This window comes from Anser anser, assembly GCF_964211835.1.
Source record: "Anser anser genome assembly, chromosome: Z".
NCBI classification, from domain to species: domain Eukaryota; kingdom Metazoa; phylum Chordata; class Aves; order Anseriformes; family Anatidae; genus Anser; species Anser anser.
In genome coordinates, this window is record NC_139723.1 from 49711970 (window position 1) to 49725750 (window position 13781).

The 13781-nt window shown below is 40.2% G+C and overlaps 1 protein-coding gene across 1 annotated transcript; it reads right to left on the minus strand.

Moving 5' to 3' along the window:
• Positions 1–267: 267 nt before the first annotated feature.
• LOC310889513 (transient receptor potential cation channel subfamily M member 6-like) lies at positions 268–13240 on the minus strand. Its single transcript, XM_083817079.1, has 3 exons — positions 11794–13240; positions 3317–3423; positions 268–1555 (listed from the first exon to the last, which is right to left on the minus strand). The coding sequence occupies exons 1-3, from the start codon at positions 11934–11936 to the stop codon at positions 1434–1436; spliced, it is 372 nt and encodes a 123-aa protein (XP_083673205.1). The 5' UTR covers positions 11937–13240; the 3' UTR covers positions 268–1433.
• Between the last annotated feature and the right edge of the window lie 541 nt (positions 13241–13781).

Sequence of the window (13781 nt, forward strand, 5' to 3'; positions counted from 1 at the left end):
GCATCCCTGTCCATAGAAGGCGATTAGAACTGGATGATCTTTAAGGTCCCTTCCAACCCAAACTATTCTGTGATTCTATGATTCTAATTCCTGTGTGTACACAGACATTTTCTGAATATTCCAAATGAATGGTAGATGTAACAGGTAGATCTGTTAAGCATTAAATTTTACTATCCATTGTGGTGTAACTATGTGGTTTTTTTTTTCTTATTCAAGTACAAGTTTTCCGATTATTTACATTTCAGCATTAACTATTTCTACTCAATAAAAGTTGTGAAGATTCTTTAATGGTAGAAGTGATCTGTAATACAACATAAGTTATATTAGATATTTGTGCTCTGCGGTTCATTTCAATCATTGTACAAAAATCATATTGCACATAATTGATTTTCACGTTTTATCAGATTCTCCTGAAATCGGACAAAATCAATAGAAAACCAGATGAATATGTTGTGAAAGCATACATGTTACTGCACCATTGGTAACATTGGTAGAAAATAGTCCCATGTATGGCCTGACATTGTCAACATGAAGTTAAATACCAAATGGAACACGTTATTCTTTGTGACTTTTCAAACCTTTTTGCAATTGACCACCTAAAGACTTAAAAAAACCCTGAAGCTAACATATTATAAAGAAAGGCAAATCCTGTTAAAATTTATATCACTTTCAAGGTTATTCTTTATGTTTGAACTGAAGGTCATGGATGTATCAGTTTCATCATCTCAAAATGAGTAATGTTAATGATGCTTGTGGGCCCAATAATCTAACACTTCATTGTCTGTCTTGTTCTTGTTATGTGAGAAGGACTCAGGATGAAGTTCCCACACCATTCTGCAGTACATCTGCCATACCAGTGGCTATTGTTTAAATCAGTAATTTATTACTTGCGTATTCTTATTTTGTCTCTGCCTCAAAGTCAACAAAAAAGAAAAAATAGTATTTCTACATTGTCTTGGAAGGTATCCTATACAAAGGTCAAAAGCAAACATAAGGCAGAGTGTGCTCTGCATCTGAAAATGAGTGATTTACATGTGTATATATTCAGGTATTTACTAAAGAGCAAAAAGACAAATCATATCAAATCATTCCCCCCTGTAAATAATTTTGTCACAGTCATTTTCCTTTACCCAGCATAGTTTGGAACTACTATCCACATTTCCAAAAAAAAAAGGCACTGATGGGACAGTTGATCCAGCTAAGGGGTGACCTGCTGATGGCAATTTACTGAGCAGTACAAACAGACCAGCACAAGACACAAGAGAAAGGGAGTAAATAACGAGATTTTTTGATTCCTTGCCTGTAGCATCTGTCAAATGCAGACAGATGTTGCACTCAGACATCTATGTTTTGTTGTTTTGGACTGGCCCATGCCAGTGATGAGGGACAGGTTTTCAAGCATGCATACGGGGGCTCTGCTCACAGCTGCTGCTTCACAACCGTGTGTCATACTCCAGCGGCTCATCTGCATCATCAGTTTCTCTGGCACTTGCCTTCACTTCTCCTTCAAAGGCTGGACGGAGCCTTTCCACTGTGCAGTCGTTTCTTCTCAAATCTATGGCAAGAAGATGACAAGCTTGAGAAGTGGACTCATGAACCTAATGAGGTTCAACAAGCCCAAGTGCAAGGTGCTGCACCTTGGTCAGGGCAGTCCCAGACATGAGCACAGACTGGGAGAAAAACTAATTAGAAGTAGTCCTGCAGAAAAGGACTTGGGGGTTCTGGTGCATGAAAAGCTCGATGTGAGCCAGCAGTGCACGCTTGCAGCCCTGAAGATCAACTACACTCTGGGCTGCATCAACAGAAAGGTGATCAACAGGTGGAGGGAGGTTATTGTCCCCCTGTACTCTGCTGTTGTGAGGACCCACTTGAGCACTGCATCCACGTCTGGGGCCCCCAGCACAAGAAGGACGTGGACCTGTTAGAGCAGGTCCAGAGGAGGGCCATGAAGATGGACCAGAGGGCTGGAGCATCTCTTCTGTGAAGAAAGGCTGAGAGAGCTGTAATGCATGGAAGGCATGCCATAAGGCATGCTGAAAGGCAATGTTCAGCCTGAAGAAGAGAAGGTTCTAGGGAGACCTCATTGCAGCTTTGTAGTACTGACAGGGACTTATAAAAAGATGGAGAGCAACTTTTTACAGTGATACGACAGGCATAATGGTTGTATACTAAAACACAGGAAATTTAGATTAGATGTTAGGGGAAAATTCTTCACTGTAAGGGTGGTGAGGCACTGGAACAGGTTGCCCAGAGAGGTTTTGTATGCCCCATCCCTGGAGGTGTTCAACACCAGGTTAAATGAGGCCCTGGGCAACCTGATCTAGTGGGTGCCATACCTGCCCATGGCAATGGGGTTAGAACTGGATGATTTTTAAGGTTCCTTCCAACCCAAGCCATTTTATGATTCTATGAAAAAAATAAATTAAATAATTCTGCCAAGTAAATATTTAAAAAGCACATAAACACTGGGCAGTGTCCAACCCTGCAACTGGTGGCCAGCAGTCTGTTAGCAGTTTTCAGGAGAAAGAAAATCTGCAGCAGGGCAAATCAGAGTCAGTGGAAAGAGAGCCCTGAAGGGGCCAAAAATGGTGGGAGCTGATATGAATGAATCCTCCCACACTGTGTCTATTCAGCTGATTTTCTCCTTTGTTATCTCTAGCTGCCACAAACACAAATAATCCAAAACAATAACACTGCAGTTCCTGTTTCCGAATCAAACAATTTCTTCCACCATGTAGGCACTGAAAAGGAGCCTTCCTCTGAAAAAAAAAATGTGGGTGGAAATTCATCCAAAATAGCAATGTATTTTGGCTTTGAGCCTTTTAAATCTGCACCACAATAAACAGAAGCCCATTCTATAAAACCTAATGTGAATAATCAGTGATCCAGCTAAGCAGGAGGTAAGAGATGCAGTGTACAGGCCCTATCCAAGGGCCAGAAAAGCTCCAGCAAGTTTTTCCCTGGCTAATGCATTGATAATTTTTAGATCATTATTTGTTCTCATTCTACAAATTATTGCTGATGCTATCTGTAGTGATCACCCTGGAAAAATGGGTGATGTTATCACCCAAAATGCTATCAGTTTTGCACAGCAAAGGAAATAATTCAATGGGTAGAAGCTTTGACTACTAACATGGTTGCTGGGCAAAAGAACGATGTAAAATATCAATATTCTCTTATTTGCCTTTGTGTAAGTGTGCCAGCTATAATCTCAGCTCTGTAGAATTTCTGTTCTTGTTATAACACACCTAGGCCTTTACTACCTTACACTTAGAAAGTTAGATATGGGTTAAAAAATAATCTTCGTTTTGAATACCAGGAAGTTTCAGCCTCCTGCAGCAGGAGTTACAACGATGCTTTGTGACGAAGTTTCTTATTGCATCTTCTCCTAGGTTTGCTGGTCCAAATACCATCTTTCCAGATCTAAAAGTAATAATATCAAATAATCAACAAACTCAAAATAATGCAATTGTAGGGGAGAGAGAGGATGATAATTTCCATTTATTGAATCAGAGATAAATTAGCCCTTTGTATAAAGACCATAATAACTAGTGTGCACCTCCAGTTTCTTAGCTCTGAGACAAGAAAACCACCAGTTCTGGTAAGGGATTAACTTATATATACCCCGTATCTACTCTTCCTTTCTGCAGCATCTCAGAGATGCAGTGTTGCTGTGGCCTTCTCTAAAGGAGACAGGACACACCCAGCAGTTACTACTAAAATGCTCAATGGAAATTTGAGCACAATGATATTAAGACAGTGTATGCCAGAGCCTGAATGACTCTGTTGCAGCCACCATTCAGTCTCATCAAGCAAATGGTTTGGCCTGTGTTTTACTAGTGGGCATCTGGGACCAAACCAGAGTTAGCAAAGACTTACTTTTACCTTATTTAAGAACAGAAAACCAAAAGCAAGTGGAGCAGGAGTCACACCAATATGCAACACAGAAAAAGAACATAGTATACTGCTGTCAGGCAAGGCTTTAAAATTTATTGGCTTCTTTCTATGCTCATTTCCATGTGTCTGCACTCTGGCCAATTCAGCAACATTACTAAGGGATCCATTTGTGGAAGTGTATTGCATATTCTGAATGAAGCTGACACAATTACAAATAGAAGCAAGCTATTACATACACATGTATGAGAAGTACCACATAATCATAACAGATCCTTAATGTGGTCCGAAAGATCAGTGTTCATTAATTTTAATATTGCTTCACTATTATTCTCAAGAATTTGATTGACATTCCAGACATCACGGAACACAGCACACAAGAAACACTTCCAAAGAAACTTTATGAATGCTAGTATTTTATTTTAATGATATGCAGAGCGGAAACAACACATTTTAAAATCTGAAATCAATTACAGCTCTGAGAAGCTATATAAAAAATTTTAACTCTCTCAAATCTATCTGTAATCCACACTAAGAAAATGTACTCTCTCTAAGGAAAGAATTTGTCAAATATGACACTCTCCTCTTTCATACAGGAGAAGAGCAATGAATAACCGAAACTACTAGTATCTGTCTAATTTCTGGCAGGCAGTGAAGATTATCTGTTTCTGGATCATTTGAAGGAGTAATCTATCCAGCCTTTACTGCAAATTAGTACAACAAAATATGTAAGAATTGGAATATTTTTTAAGTGCCATCTATACATCTTAGGTGACATGATGCTACATAGCCATTTCTGTTTTTTGGTATAATCTGGCAAAAGGCCAGTGTAAATTGAATATGCTCAAGTATTTGCTTGGGCAGGTATAGAAAATTGAGAAGACTTCACTAATTCCAAGGCTACAGAACCAGAATGATATTTCTCCTCTAACTTTTTCCATGCAAAGTGTAGTCAATACAATACAAACTGATATTTTTCTCATGCTGTTATAGGATATATAAACAGGGATACTGTTTAAAGGAAAGAATAATCTTTCCTCTCTACCCAGCACTGTTAATGATACAAGAGTAATACTGCATTTCAATTTGGAAAACTGTTTCAAAAAATATATTAGTAAATTAGGAAAATAACAAGAATGGCCAGCAGTCTATAAGTCTGCGTATAGATGGGGACAGCCTAAAAACAAAAGAAAGGAATTGAAGAAGATAGTGCCTACCTTTGAACCTGTTGATTTTTTATTTTTTTTTTGTCTATGTCAATAGTAGACAGGATCAGAAAGAAGTGTTTCAAGCAGAGAAGCAGGAAAAAACTTTTCAACAGTAAGGGTGGTAAATAATTGAAAAGAGACGTACTGGCAAGTTGGCTGTACAAGACCTGTAAGGCCTGACACAGGAATGACCTGGTGCAAAAGAACCAACTGAATTCTTCAGGTCCTTTCTAACTGTACAAATGTTTTATAAACAAGGTCACTCTCCTTCACTCAGAGTTGACCTTATTGCAGTTTTTCAATACTTAAAGGGGGGTTATAAAAAAGATGGAGAGCAACATTTTGTTTGGGCAGACAGGACAAGGGGTATGGTTTTAAATAGAAAGAGGGGAGATTTAGATTAGAGGTTAGGAGGAAATTCTTCAGTCTGAGGGTGGTGAGGCACTGGAACAGGCTGCCCAGAGAAGTTGTGGATGCCCCGTCCCTGGAAATGTTCAAGGACAGGATGGATGGGGCTTTGGGCAACCTGGCCTAGTGGAATGTGTCCCTGTCCATGGCAGGGGGTTTGGAACCAGGCGATCTTTAAAGTCTCTTCCAACCAAAGCCGTTCCATGGTTCCTGGTTATTCATGGTTTGATTTTGTCTCCAAGGAGAAAAAAATACTGAGTCCAGTTTTCCTCTGTCTCAAACAGGTGCATAAATATGAGACAATGGACTTAAAAACAAACAAAAAACTCTTCCTGCTTTTGTGGAGAATCTTACTTCATAGCTATGCTCCATAAACACCTACCAGTTCGTACCAGATCAGTCCTGTCTGACAGTCAGGTAACATAGAGACTGTTGTTACAAACAGTGCTAGTCATGGTCAATTTGTAGACAGAGATACAAATGCTCAAATCCGACAATAAGACATCTATAGACCTTTACTGATGGAAGGTACTGGGGGCTTCACGTGAAGCAGCACCTTTCCAGGGAGATATCTATTCCATTTAATCCATATGTTTTTGCAGACTTAACTTCCTATCTACCTGTTTCAACTGCACAAGTGTACAGGTGTCTAGAGGAGAGGTCAAGTCCAGGCAGATACTTTATCTATTGACAGCAATTCAACTGTAAATTATTTGTCTGAAATTGCACAGCTTGGTAAAGATTCAACAGGTTTGTTCTTCAAAGTGCATGCCAATGAGTAACTTCAGAGAACATGGTCTCCACTCATACTACAACCTCCAGCCCATCACTATCTGCTTTAGCGTTTTCAAAAGAGAGAATAAGAGATTGAGCACCTCTGACTCCTCCATTTCATTTGTTTGTAATGAGATTTTTCACCACCAGTGCCCTTTTCCTCACTTCTCAGTAGGCGTAATGCATCAGTTCTTTACAATTTGAAACTCAGCCAGCTATTTTCCTCATCTCTGAATCTGTTCTACAGACATTCTGCACCCAGTGTCTGTGAAAGCTTTACCAGTATAGACTTCATTATGAGCTTAGCAACGTAGTACACCCTGAAAAGAGCATCCAGAGTACTACTTAGGAGGAAATTCTTCACAATGTTTCAGTGTTACAGGAGTCTGCAGGGACTGCACTATGTCATGACCCTGCTGCTGTGACTTGACTACTTCTGTTTTAAAGGAAATCTTTTTGTGAACATTAAACCTGCACCATTTTATCACCTCATATATCCTATGCAGTGTATGTGGCCAGATCTCCAATGTTCATATCCATGAAGTTACACCAATTTACATGAGCTCAGGATCTGCCTGAGATTCCACAGTATCAGACATACTTTCCAAACTAATCTGCTGGGTTTTATCACGTTACTATATATAAATTGAAGATACAACACACTGTCAGAGAGCTAGAGGTCATGTTTTGCCATTGAAAAGTCCATTTCAAGACAGCATGAAGCATGCATGAAAGAAAAGACTCATTGCAAGATAATGACAAGAGCCACTAGATCAATGGAATTTAAGAAACAAAACATAAATAATGTAATTATAAGTAGTGTTAAAATTTGTATCAGCCCCATCAGTCAGATGCTATCTATTTTCTCTCAGGCTTCTAACAGAATGTGAGCTCAAAGCAACTTTAGAGGCAGTGCACAGGTTTTGATTAAGTATCTTATATACAAATGAAGACTTCAGTCAGATCTTGATACTGTCAGAAATGTTTCCTCTGTGAGTAAATGAACATTAAAACAAAGATAGTGCTTTTACATCATTACTGTTATTAGAAAGTGTTTCTTAGAATTGGGTATCTGCTAGCTGCTTACAGAATACATTCATGGTTTCACTGCCTTATTCCTTTACATCCCTGAATCAAAACAATATTGTTTCACGACTTGCTGTACTGAAGATTTCCCAGAGCATAAAAAAATCAAGCTGGTTTTGATTAATTAATCAACACTTGCTCTTTAACTAGGACTTGACTGTTTTGCAGATGATAGAAACAAAACAAAAAAAAGTTCTGAAAATAAAATCTTAGTAACTGTGACAAAATAATTTAATGACAAAAATAATCCAGATGGATACTAACAAGCACATGCTTCAACATAATGCAGGTAAATATTATTCCTATTTTAAAGACGATAAGCTAAGTTGACATATGGAGTACTGTGGACTAATGACTGGTCACAGTTTTCACTAATAACTATCAGTTTGTTGAGATTCAACATTTCACAGAATCATAGAATCATTAAGGTTGGAAAAGACCTTCAAGATCATCTGGCCCAACCAGCCCCCTACCACCAATGTCACCCACTAAACCATGTCCCTAAGCACCACGTCCAACCTTTCCCTAAACACCCCCAGGGACGGTGACTCCACCACCTCCCTGGGAAACCCCTTCCAATGCCTGACTGCTCTTTTTCTGAGAAGAAATGTTTTCTAATTTCCAACCTGAACCTCCCCTGGTGCAACTTGAGGTCATTCCCTCTAGTCCTATCACTAGTTATCTGTGAGAAGAGGCTGGCCCCCAGCTCCCCACACCTTCCTTTCAGATAGTTGTAGAGAGCAATGATGTCTCCCCTGAGACTCCTCTTCTCCAGGTCAAACAACCCCAGTTCCCTCAGCAGCACCTCACAGGACTTGTGTTCCAGGCCCTTCACCAGCTTCATAGCCCTGCTCTGGACACACTCCAGGGCCTCAATGTCCTTCTTGTACTGAGGGGCCCAAAGCTGAACACAGTACTTGAGGTGCGGCCTCACCAGAGCAGAATACAAGGGGACAATCACCTCCCTGGTCCTGCTGGCTACACTATTCCTGATACAAACCAGGATGCCGTTGGCCTTCTTGGCCACCTGGGCACACTGCCGGCTCATGTTCAGGTGAGCATCAGCCAACATCCCCAGATCCTTTTCCTCTGCACAACTTTCCAGACACTCTGCCCCAAGCCTGTAGCGCTGCATGGGGTTGTTATGACCAAAATGCAGGACCCCTCACTTAGCCATGTTGAACCTCATCCCATTGGCCTCTGTCCATCGACTCATCCTGTCCAGGTCCCTCTGCAGGGCCTTCCTACCCTCCTTCGGCAGACCGACACTTCCCCCCAGCTTGGTGTCATCTGCAAACCTACTGAGGGAGCACTCAATTCCCTTGTCCAAATCATCATTAAAGATATTAAACAGGATGGGCCCCATCACCGACCCCTGGGGAACACCACTGCTGACCGGTTGTCAGCTAGATTTCACTTCGTTCACCACCACTCTCTGGGCCCGGCTGTCCAGCCAGTTTTTAACACAGCAGAGTGTGCCTGTCCAAGCCATGGGCTGCCAGCTTCTCCTAGAGAATACTGTGGGAGACCATGTCAAAGGCCTTGCTGAAGTCCAGGTAAACTACATCAACAGCCTTTCCCTCATCCACCAGGTGGTTTACCTGGTCATAGAAGGAGGTTGGTCAGGCAGAACTTGCCTTTCATGAGCCCATGCAGACTGGGCCTGATCCCCTGCTTGTCCCTCCTACATTGCATTATTGCATTCAAGACGACCTGTTCCATCACCTTTCCTGGCTCCAAGGTCAGGCTGACAGGCCTGTAACTCCCTGAGTCCTCCTTACAACCCTTCTTATAGATGGGCATCACATTAGCAAGTCTCCAGTCATCTCAGACCTCCCTGGATGAGCATGACTGCTGATAGATGATGGAAAGCGGCCAAACAATCACATCCACCAACTCTCTCAGCACCCTCGTTTTCATTGGTATAAAAAAGTCTACTTGAATAACAGCAAACTGTATCTTTATACATCTCTTACAACATTTTAAAATGTTTGTTCAAATTTTTGTAGTAAACAACTATATAATGAACCAATTAACCTCTCTGTTTCTCTATCCTAAACTATCCTTGTATTTCTGTCATGATCCCGTGACCTTCTCACTGCAAAGAAATCTTTGTCAGTGACATTAAGAGTGGGATTGAGTGCACCCTCAGCAAGTCTGCAGATGATAGCAAGCTGTGTGGTACAGCTGACATGCCGGAGGGAAGGGATACCTCCCAGCAAGACTTTGACAGTCTTGAAAGGTAAGCCCTTGTGAACTTCATAAAGATCAACAAAGCCAATTGCAAGGTTCTACACGTAGGTCAGAGCAATCCCAACCACAAATACGGGCTGGGAGAGACTCTTTATCAGAGAGTGTAGTGGTAGAACAAGGGTTAATGGTTGTAAATTAAAAAAGCGCAAGTTTAGATTAGACATTAGGAAGAAATTCTTTACTATGCAAGTGGTGGTGAGACATTGGCACAGGTTGCTCAGGGAAGCTGTGGATGATCCATCTCTGGAATTGTTCAAGGCCAGGTTGAATGGGGCTTTGGCCAACCCAATCTAGTGGGAAGTGTCCAAGGCAGGGGGGTTGGAACTAGATGATCCTTAAGATCCGTTCCATCTCAAACTATTCTATGATTCTATGAAGACTTTGTCACCGTGAAGTGTTCAGCTTTTTTTTCATGTTACTTCCAAAGTAAATACTATACAGACAATACACCTGCCCCCATAATTAAGCATTCGTATATTAATAGTCACTTATCACTAAGTTCATTAATGGATTATTAATAATGGTTATAGAACTAAGTACCTGCTTCCAAAAATTAACTTGTTCCAAGTTCTAGACTAGTCATCTGGTATCCCTATAGTTAATTTCCCTTTGTATTAAATCAAACTAATCAAACTTCCTTCCAAACACAAGAAACCCCTTCAGTCAGATGACATGAGCCGAATGTCAGCCAGGAGTCAAAGCTCAACACAAGACAGTCTGGAGAGATGTTAGGGTCTAGGAAGACTTTCCAGAAAAGAGGACTGTGCAGGGTAGCACCGACTGACACTATTACCTCTCCTCTGCTTTACCACAGCACCTATGACCAAGGAGCAAAGTCATAGGATGGGAGAGTAGCCATTGCACAGCATGACAGACAGGGTCATGTACCCAGAAGACAGTTGTGTTTGTCATGTTGTCCACAGCGAGGATTGGTGGGAATATTTTACTTATTACATAGGACACTATGAAGTCTGCCTAGATATTACTGTGAGCAGTAGATATCTCCCTAGATATTTCTGTGTGCAATAGATATTACTGTGTGCTGTTTTGGGCGCCACAGAATAAGAAATATAAAACTGTTAGAGAGAGTCCAAAGGAGGGCAACAAAGATAGTAAAGGGTCTGGAGGAGAAGATGTAGGAAAAGTGCCTGAATTCACTTGGTTTGTTCAGCCTGGAGAAAAGAAGGCTGAGGGGAGACCTCATTGCAGTCTGCAGCTTCCTCATGAGGGGGAATGGAGGGTCAGGCGCTGATCTCTTCTCTCTGGTGACCAGCGATAGGACCTGAGAGAACAGCATGGAACTGTGACAGAGGTGGTTCAGGCTGAGTATCAGGAAAAGGTTCTTCACCAAGAGGGTGGTCGGACACTGGAGCAGGCTCCCCAGGGAAGCGGTCACAGCACTGAGTTCAAGAAGCAATTGGATATCTCTCTCAGACACATGGTCTGATTTTTTGGGTGGTCCTTTGGGGACCCAGGAGTTGGACTCAATGATCCTTGTGTCTCCCTTCCAACTCAGGATATTTGATGATTCTATGATTCCATGATATCAGCTCAGCTTCTGTGACTTGATTCATGAAAGCAGACTACTTTTTTGTAGTACCTCTGGGTTTTGTAACATTCTGCACAAGATTTAAGATCTCTGCATCATAGCTCTTGGTCTGTAACATGCACTATGCTTAAATGCACTACTAGGATCTGTTGGAAAGATCAGAGATACAAAGGCCATCTCCTTGAGCCGTATGGCCCTATATACTCATACAGTGCCTCACTAGACAGAGGAAACCAGACCACAATATTTAAATTACTGATAAACTCCTTCAGTACAATTTTGCTATGAAACTTATCCAGTTCTTAAGCTCCTATTCCTGTTCTCTTTGTGTAGTCCTGGAAAACTGCTGTGTTCTGAGGACAGCAACATAGATTCTCCCCACCTTTCACATACTGCTCAGCACATATGGAGCTGGTACACATACAGCCCCTGAAAGTCCACAGCCCTCTAAAACACAGTAGCGGGTGCAGCCTTCCCATTGCCACCACAATTTCATTTAACTCAAACACCATACAATAAATAATTAAACCTCTCACACAGAACATAAAAAAATGACTTAAATATACAGACTATCAGCAGAATGTTTGAAGTGAATGATAATTTCATTAGAGAGAAATGTACCTTTTGTCTTCAGGTTTAATCACAGATGGATCTGTAAGGTTTTCCCCAACACCTACAAGAAAATCAACAGAGTGTGTTACAAGGGAAGATAGTTGTGATTTCATAACCTGGGACTTAAGAATAATGTAATTACCCATTTTCATTTTAGATCATGAATTGTCAGAGGTAAAACAGTCATGAGCTAAAAAAAATGCAGTGACTCTAAAAACCTGTTAAATATTGGCAAACATACAGAGTTCTTATTACAGTCCTGACTTATCTGTTTTGTGGTTTATTCATACGCAGACAGAAGGCTTATGCAAATACTAGTAACAACTAAACATTATGCTAAAACTGAAAGAATTAAACAAAGTGTAACCTGCAGTAAGACTTTAATTTGGAATAAAAGTACTAACCCAAGGTGCATCTTACTGATAACAACAGATCTACTTCCAGATATATACTCCCTTCAAGGCAGCAAACACAACACAAGCCACAACTCATTATTTGATTATGTGATGTGCAAATCTGGGTTCGTTATCTCTGCTTCTTTGGGGTGTCCACCAAAGTAGATTAAATAAATGATTACAATAACTGACTGACTGCTCATACCTATGTTGCAGTTTTCCTAAAAATGAAAAATAATAGTATTTTACCAAAAAGCTCTCTCCTTACATCTGAAGAAATTGTTGTACTCTTAAACTGAAGAAGAGATTCTATAAACATATGCAATTATTTTATTTGAATAATTAATTATTTCAAACACTGGTAAAACTTATGGAGAACATTTTGTAATTGAAATACCCCCAAATTGAAATATTCTTCAATAGAATTCATTTCAGCTGACTTAAATTAGACAAAATTTAGTGTATACATATGTAGTATGGCCCCAGTATTAAACTTGTGATAGAAATTAATCAGAAATCCAAAGACAGCAGCCTTTGCACTCTTACTAAACACCAGATAAGAGAACTACAGAATAAACATGGGACCAAAACTAGAGCAGATTTCAGTCCATTTCCCCACTTGAGATGGAAACCGAAGCTCCAGTCTTGATGAGATTTACATAGATGTTTAAATTCTTCACATTTGAGCCAATGCGGTTGGTCTGGAACTGTCAAGAGTTGTATAATAAACCCAAGCAAACTTAAAGACAAATTCTAGTAAGCCATGGTTGGAGACACACTTACTCTTTCTGTAGTTTTTTTCATGTGCTGCTAAAGCCAAGTGAAGGCAAGGATGGAATTATAGGTTTATTTTGCATACTAAGCATGTCTTTTCGTAATTCACAGCTTCTGGATGCTGTAAAATGTAAATATGTTAAGTCTCTGTCTACCCATACACATTTCCTTTGACAGAAATGACAAACAATTGTGTTTATACCATTTGATGGGTGCTGTTCATCTTCTGAACATTGTCAACTGTTTTATCTCTTTAAAATATGCCATGTTCCTATTTATACATGTACAGTAAAGTGATCACATGCTCTTTGAAGGAGCCACCAGAGTCTGTGAATAGCACTGAGGCTTGCAGCTTATGCAAACTGCCTACAGATTTTTTAATAATAAAAAAAAAAAAAACAGATAGCCATTCAAACTCTTTGGACAGATATACACACATATTACGTATGCATATATACATGGGTACACTTGAATCTCTGTATTATTTACATATTTTAATAAAAAGAAAAATATCTTATCTGTGGAGTGTTTTTCTGGAGCTGGCTGAAATGTTCCTGTGCACTTTAACTCCCTGCTGTTTGCCCATTCGGCCTAAATGTACCTGAAACCAAATTATTTTCCCACAATACCTACATTAATCTATCGTGTTTCTGTCAATGCTCATTTATCAGGACCTCACAACAGATATCCAGGGGTTGCTTGAGCTTTGCCAGTATGTAGAAAAGAGATGGGCTAAAGAGAATTTAGCCCATTTTGCAGTATTAAATTCTCTTTTAAGAAAGTTGTTTTTCAGTGGGCTTAGGACTAGTGATCCCATGGTAGCAGTTA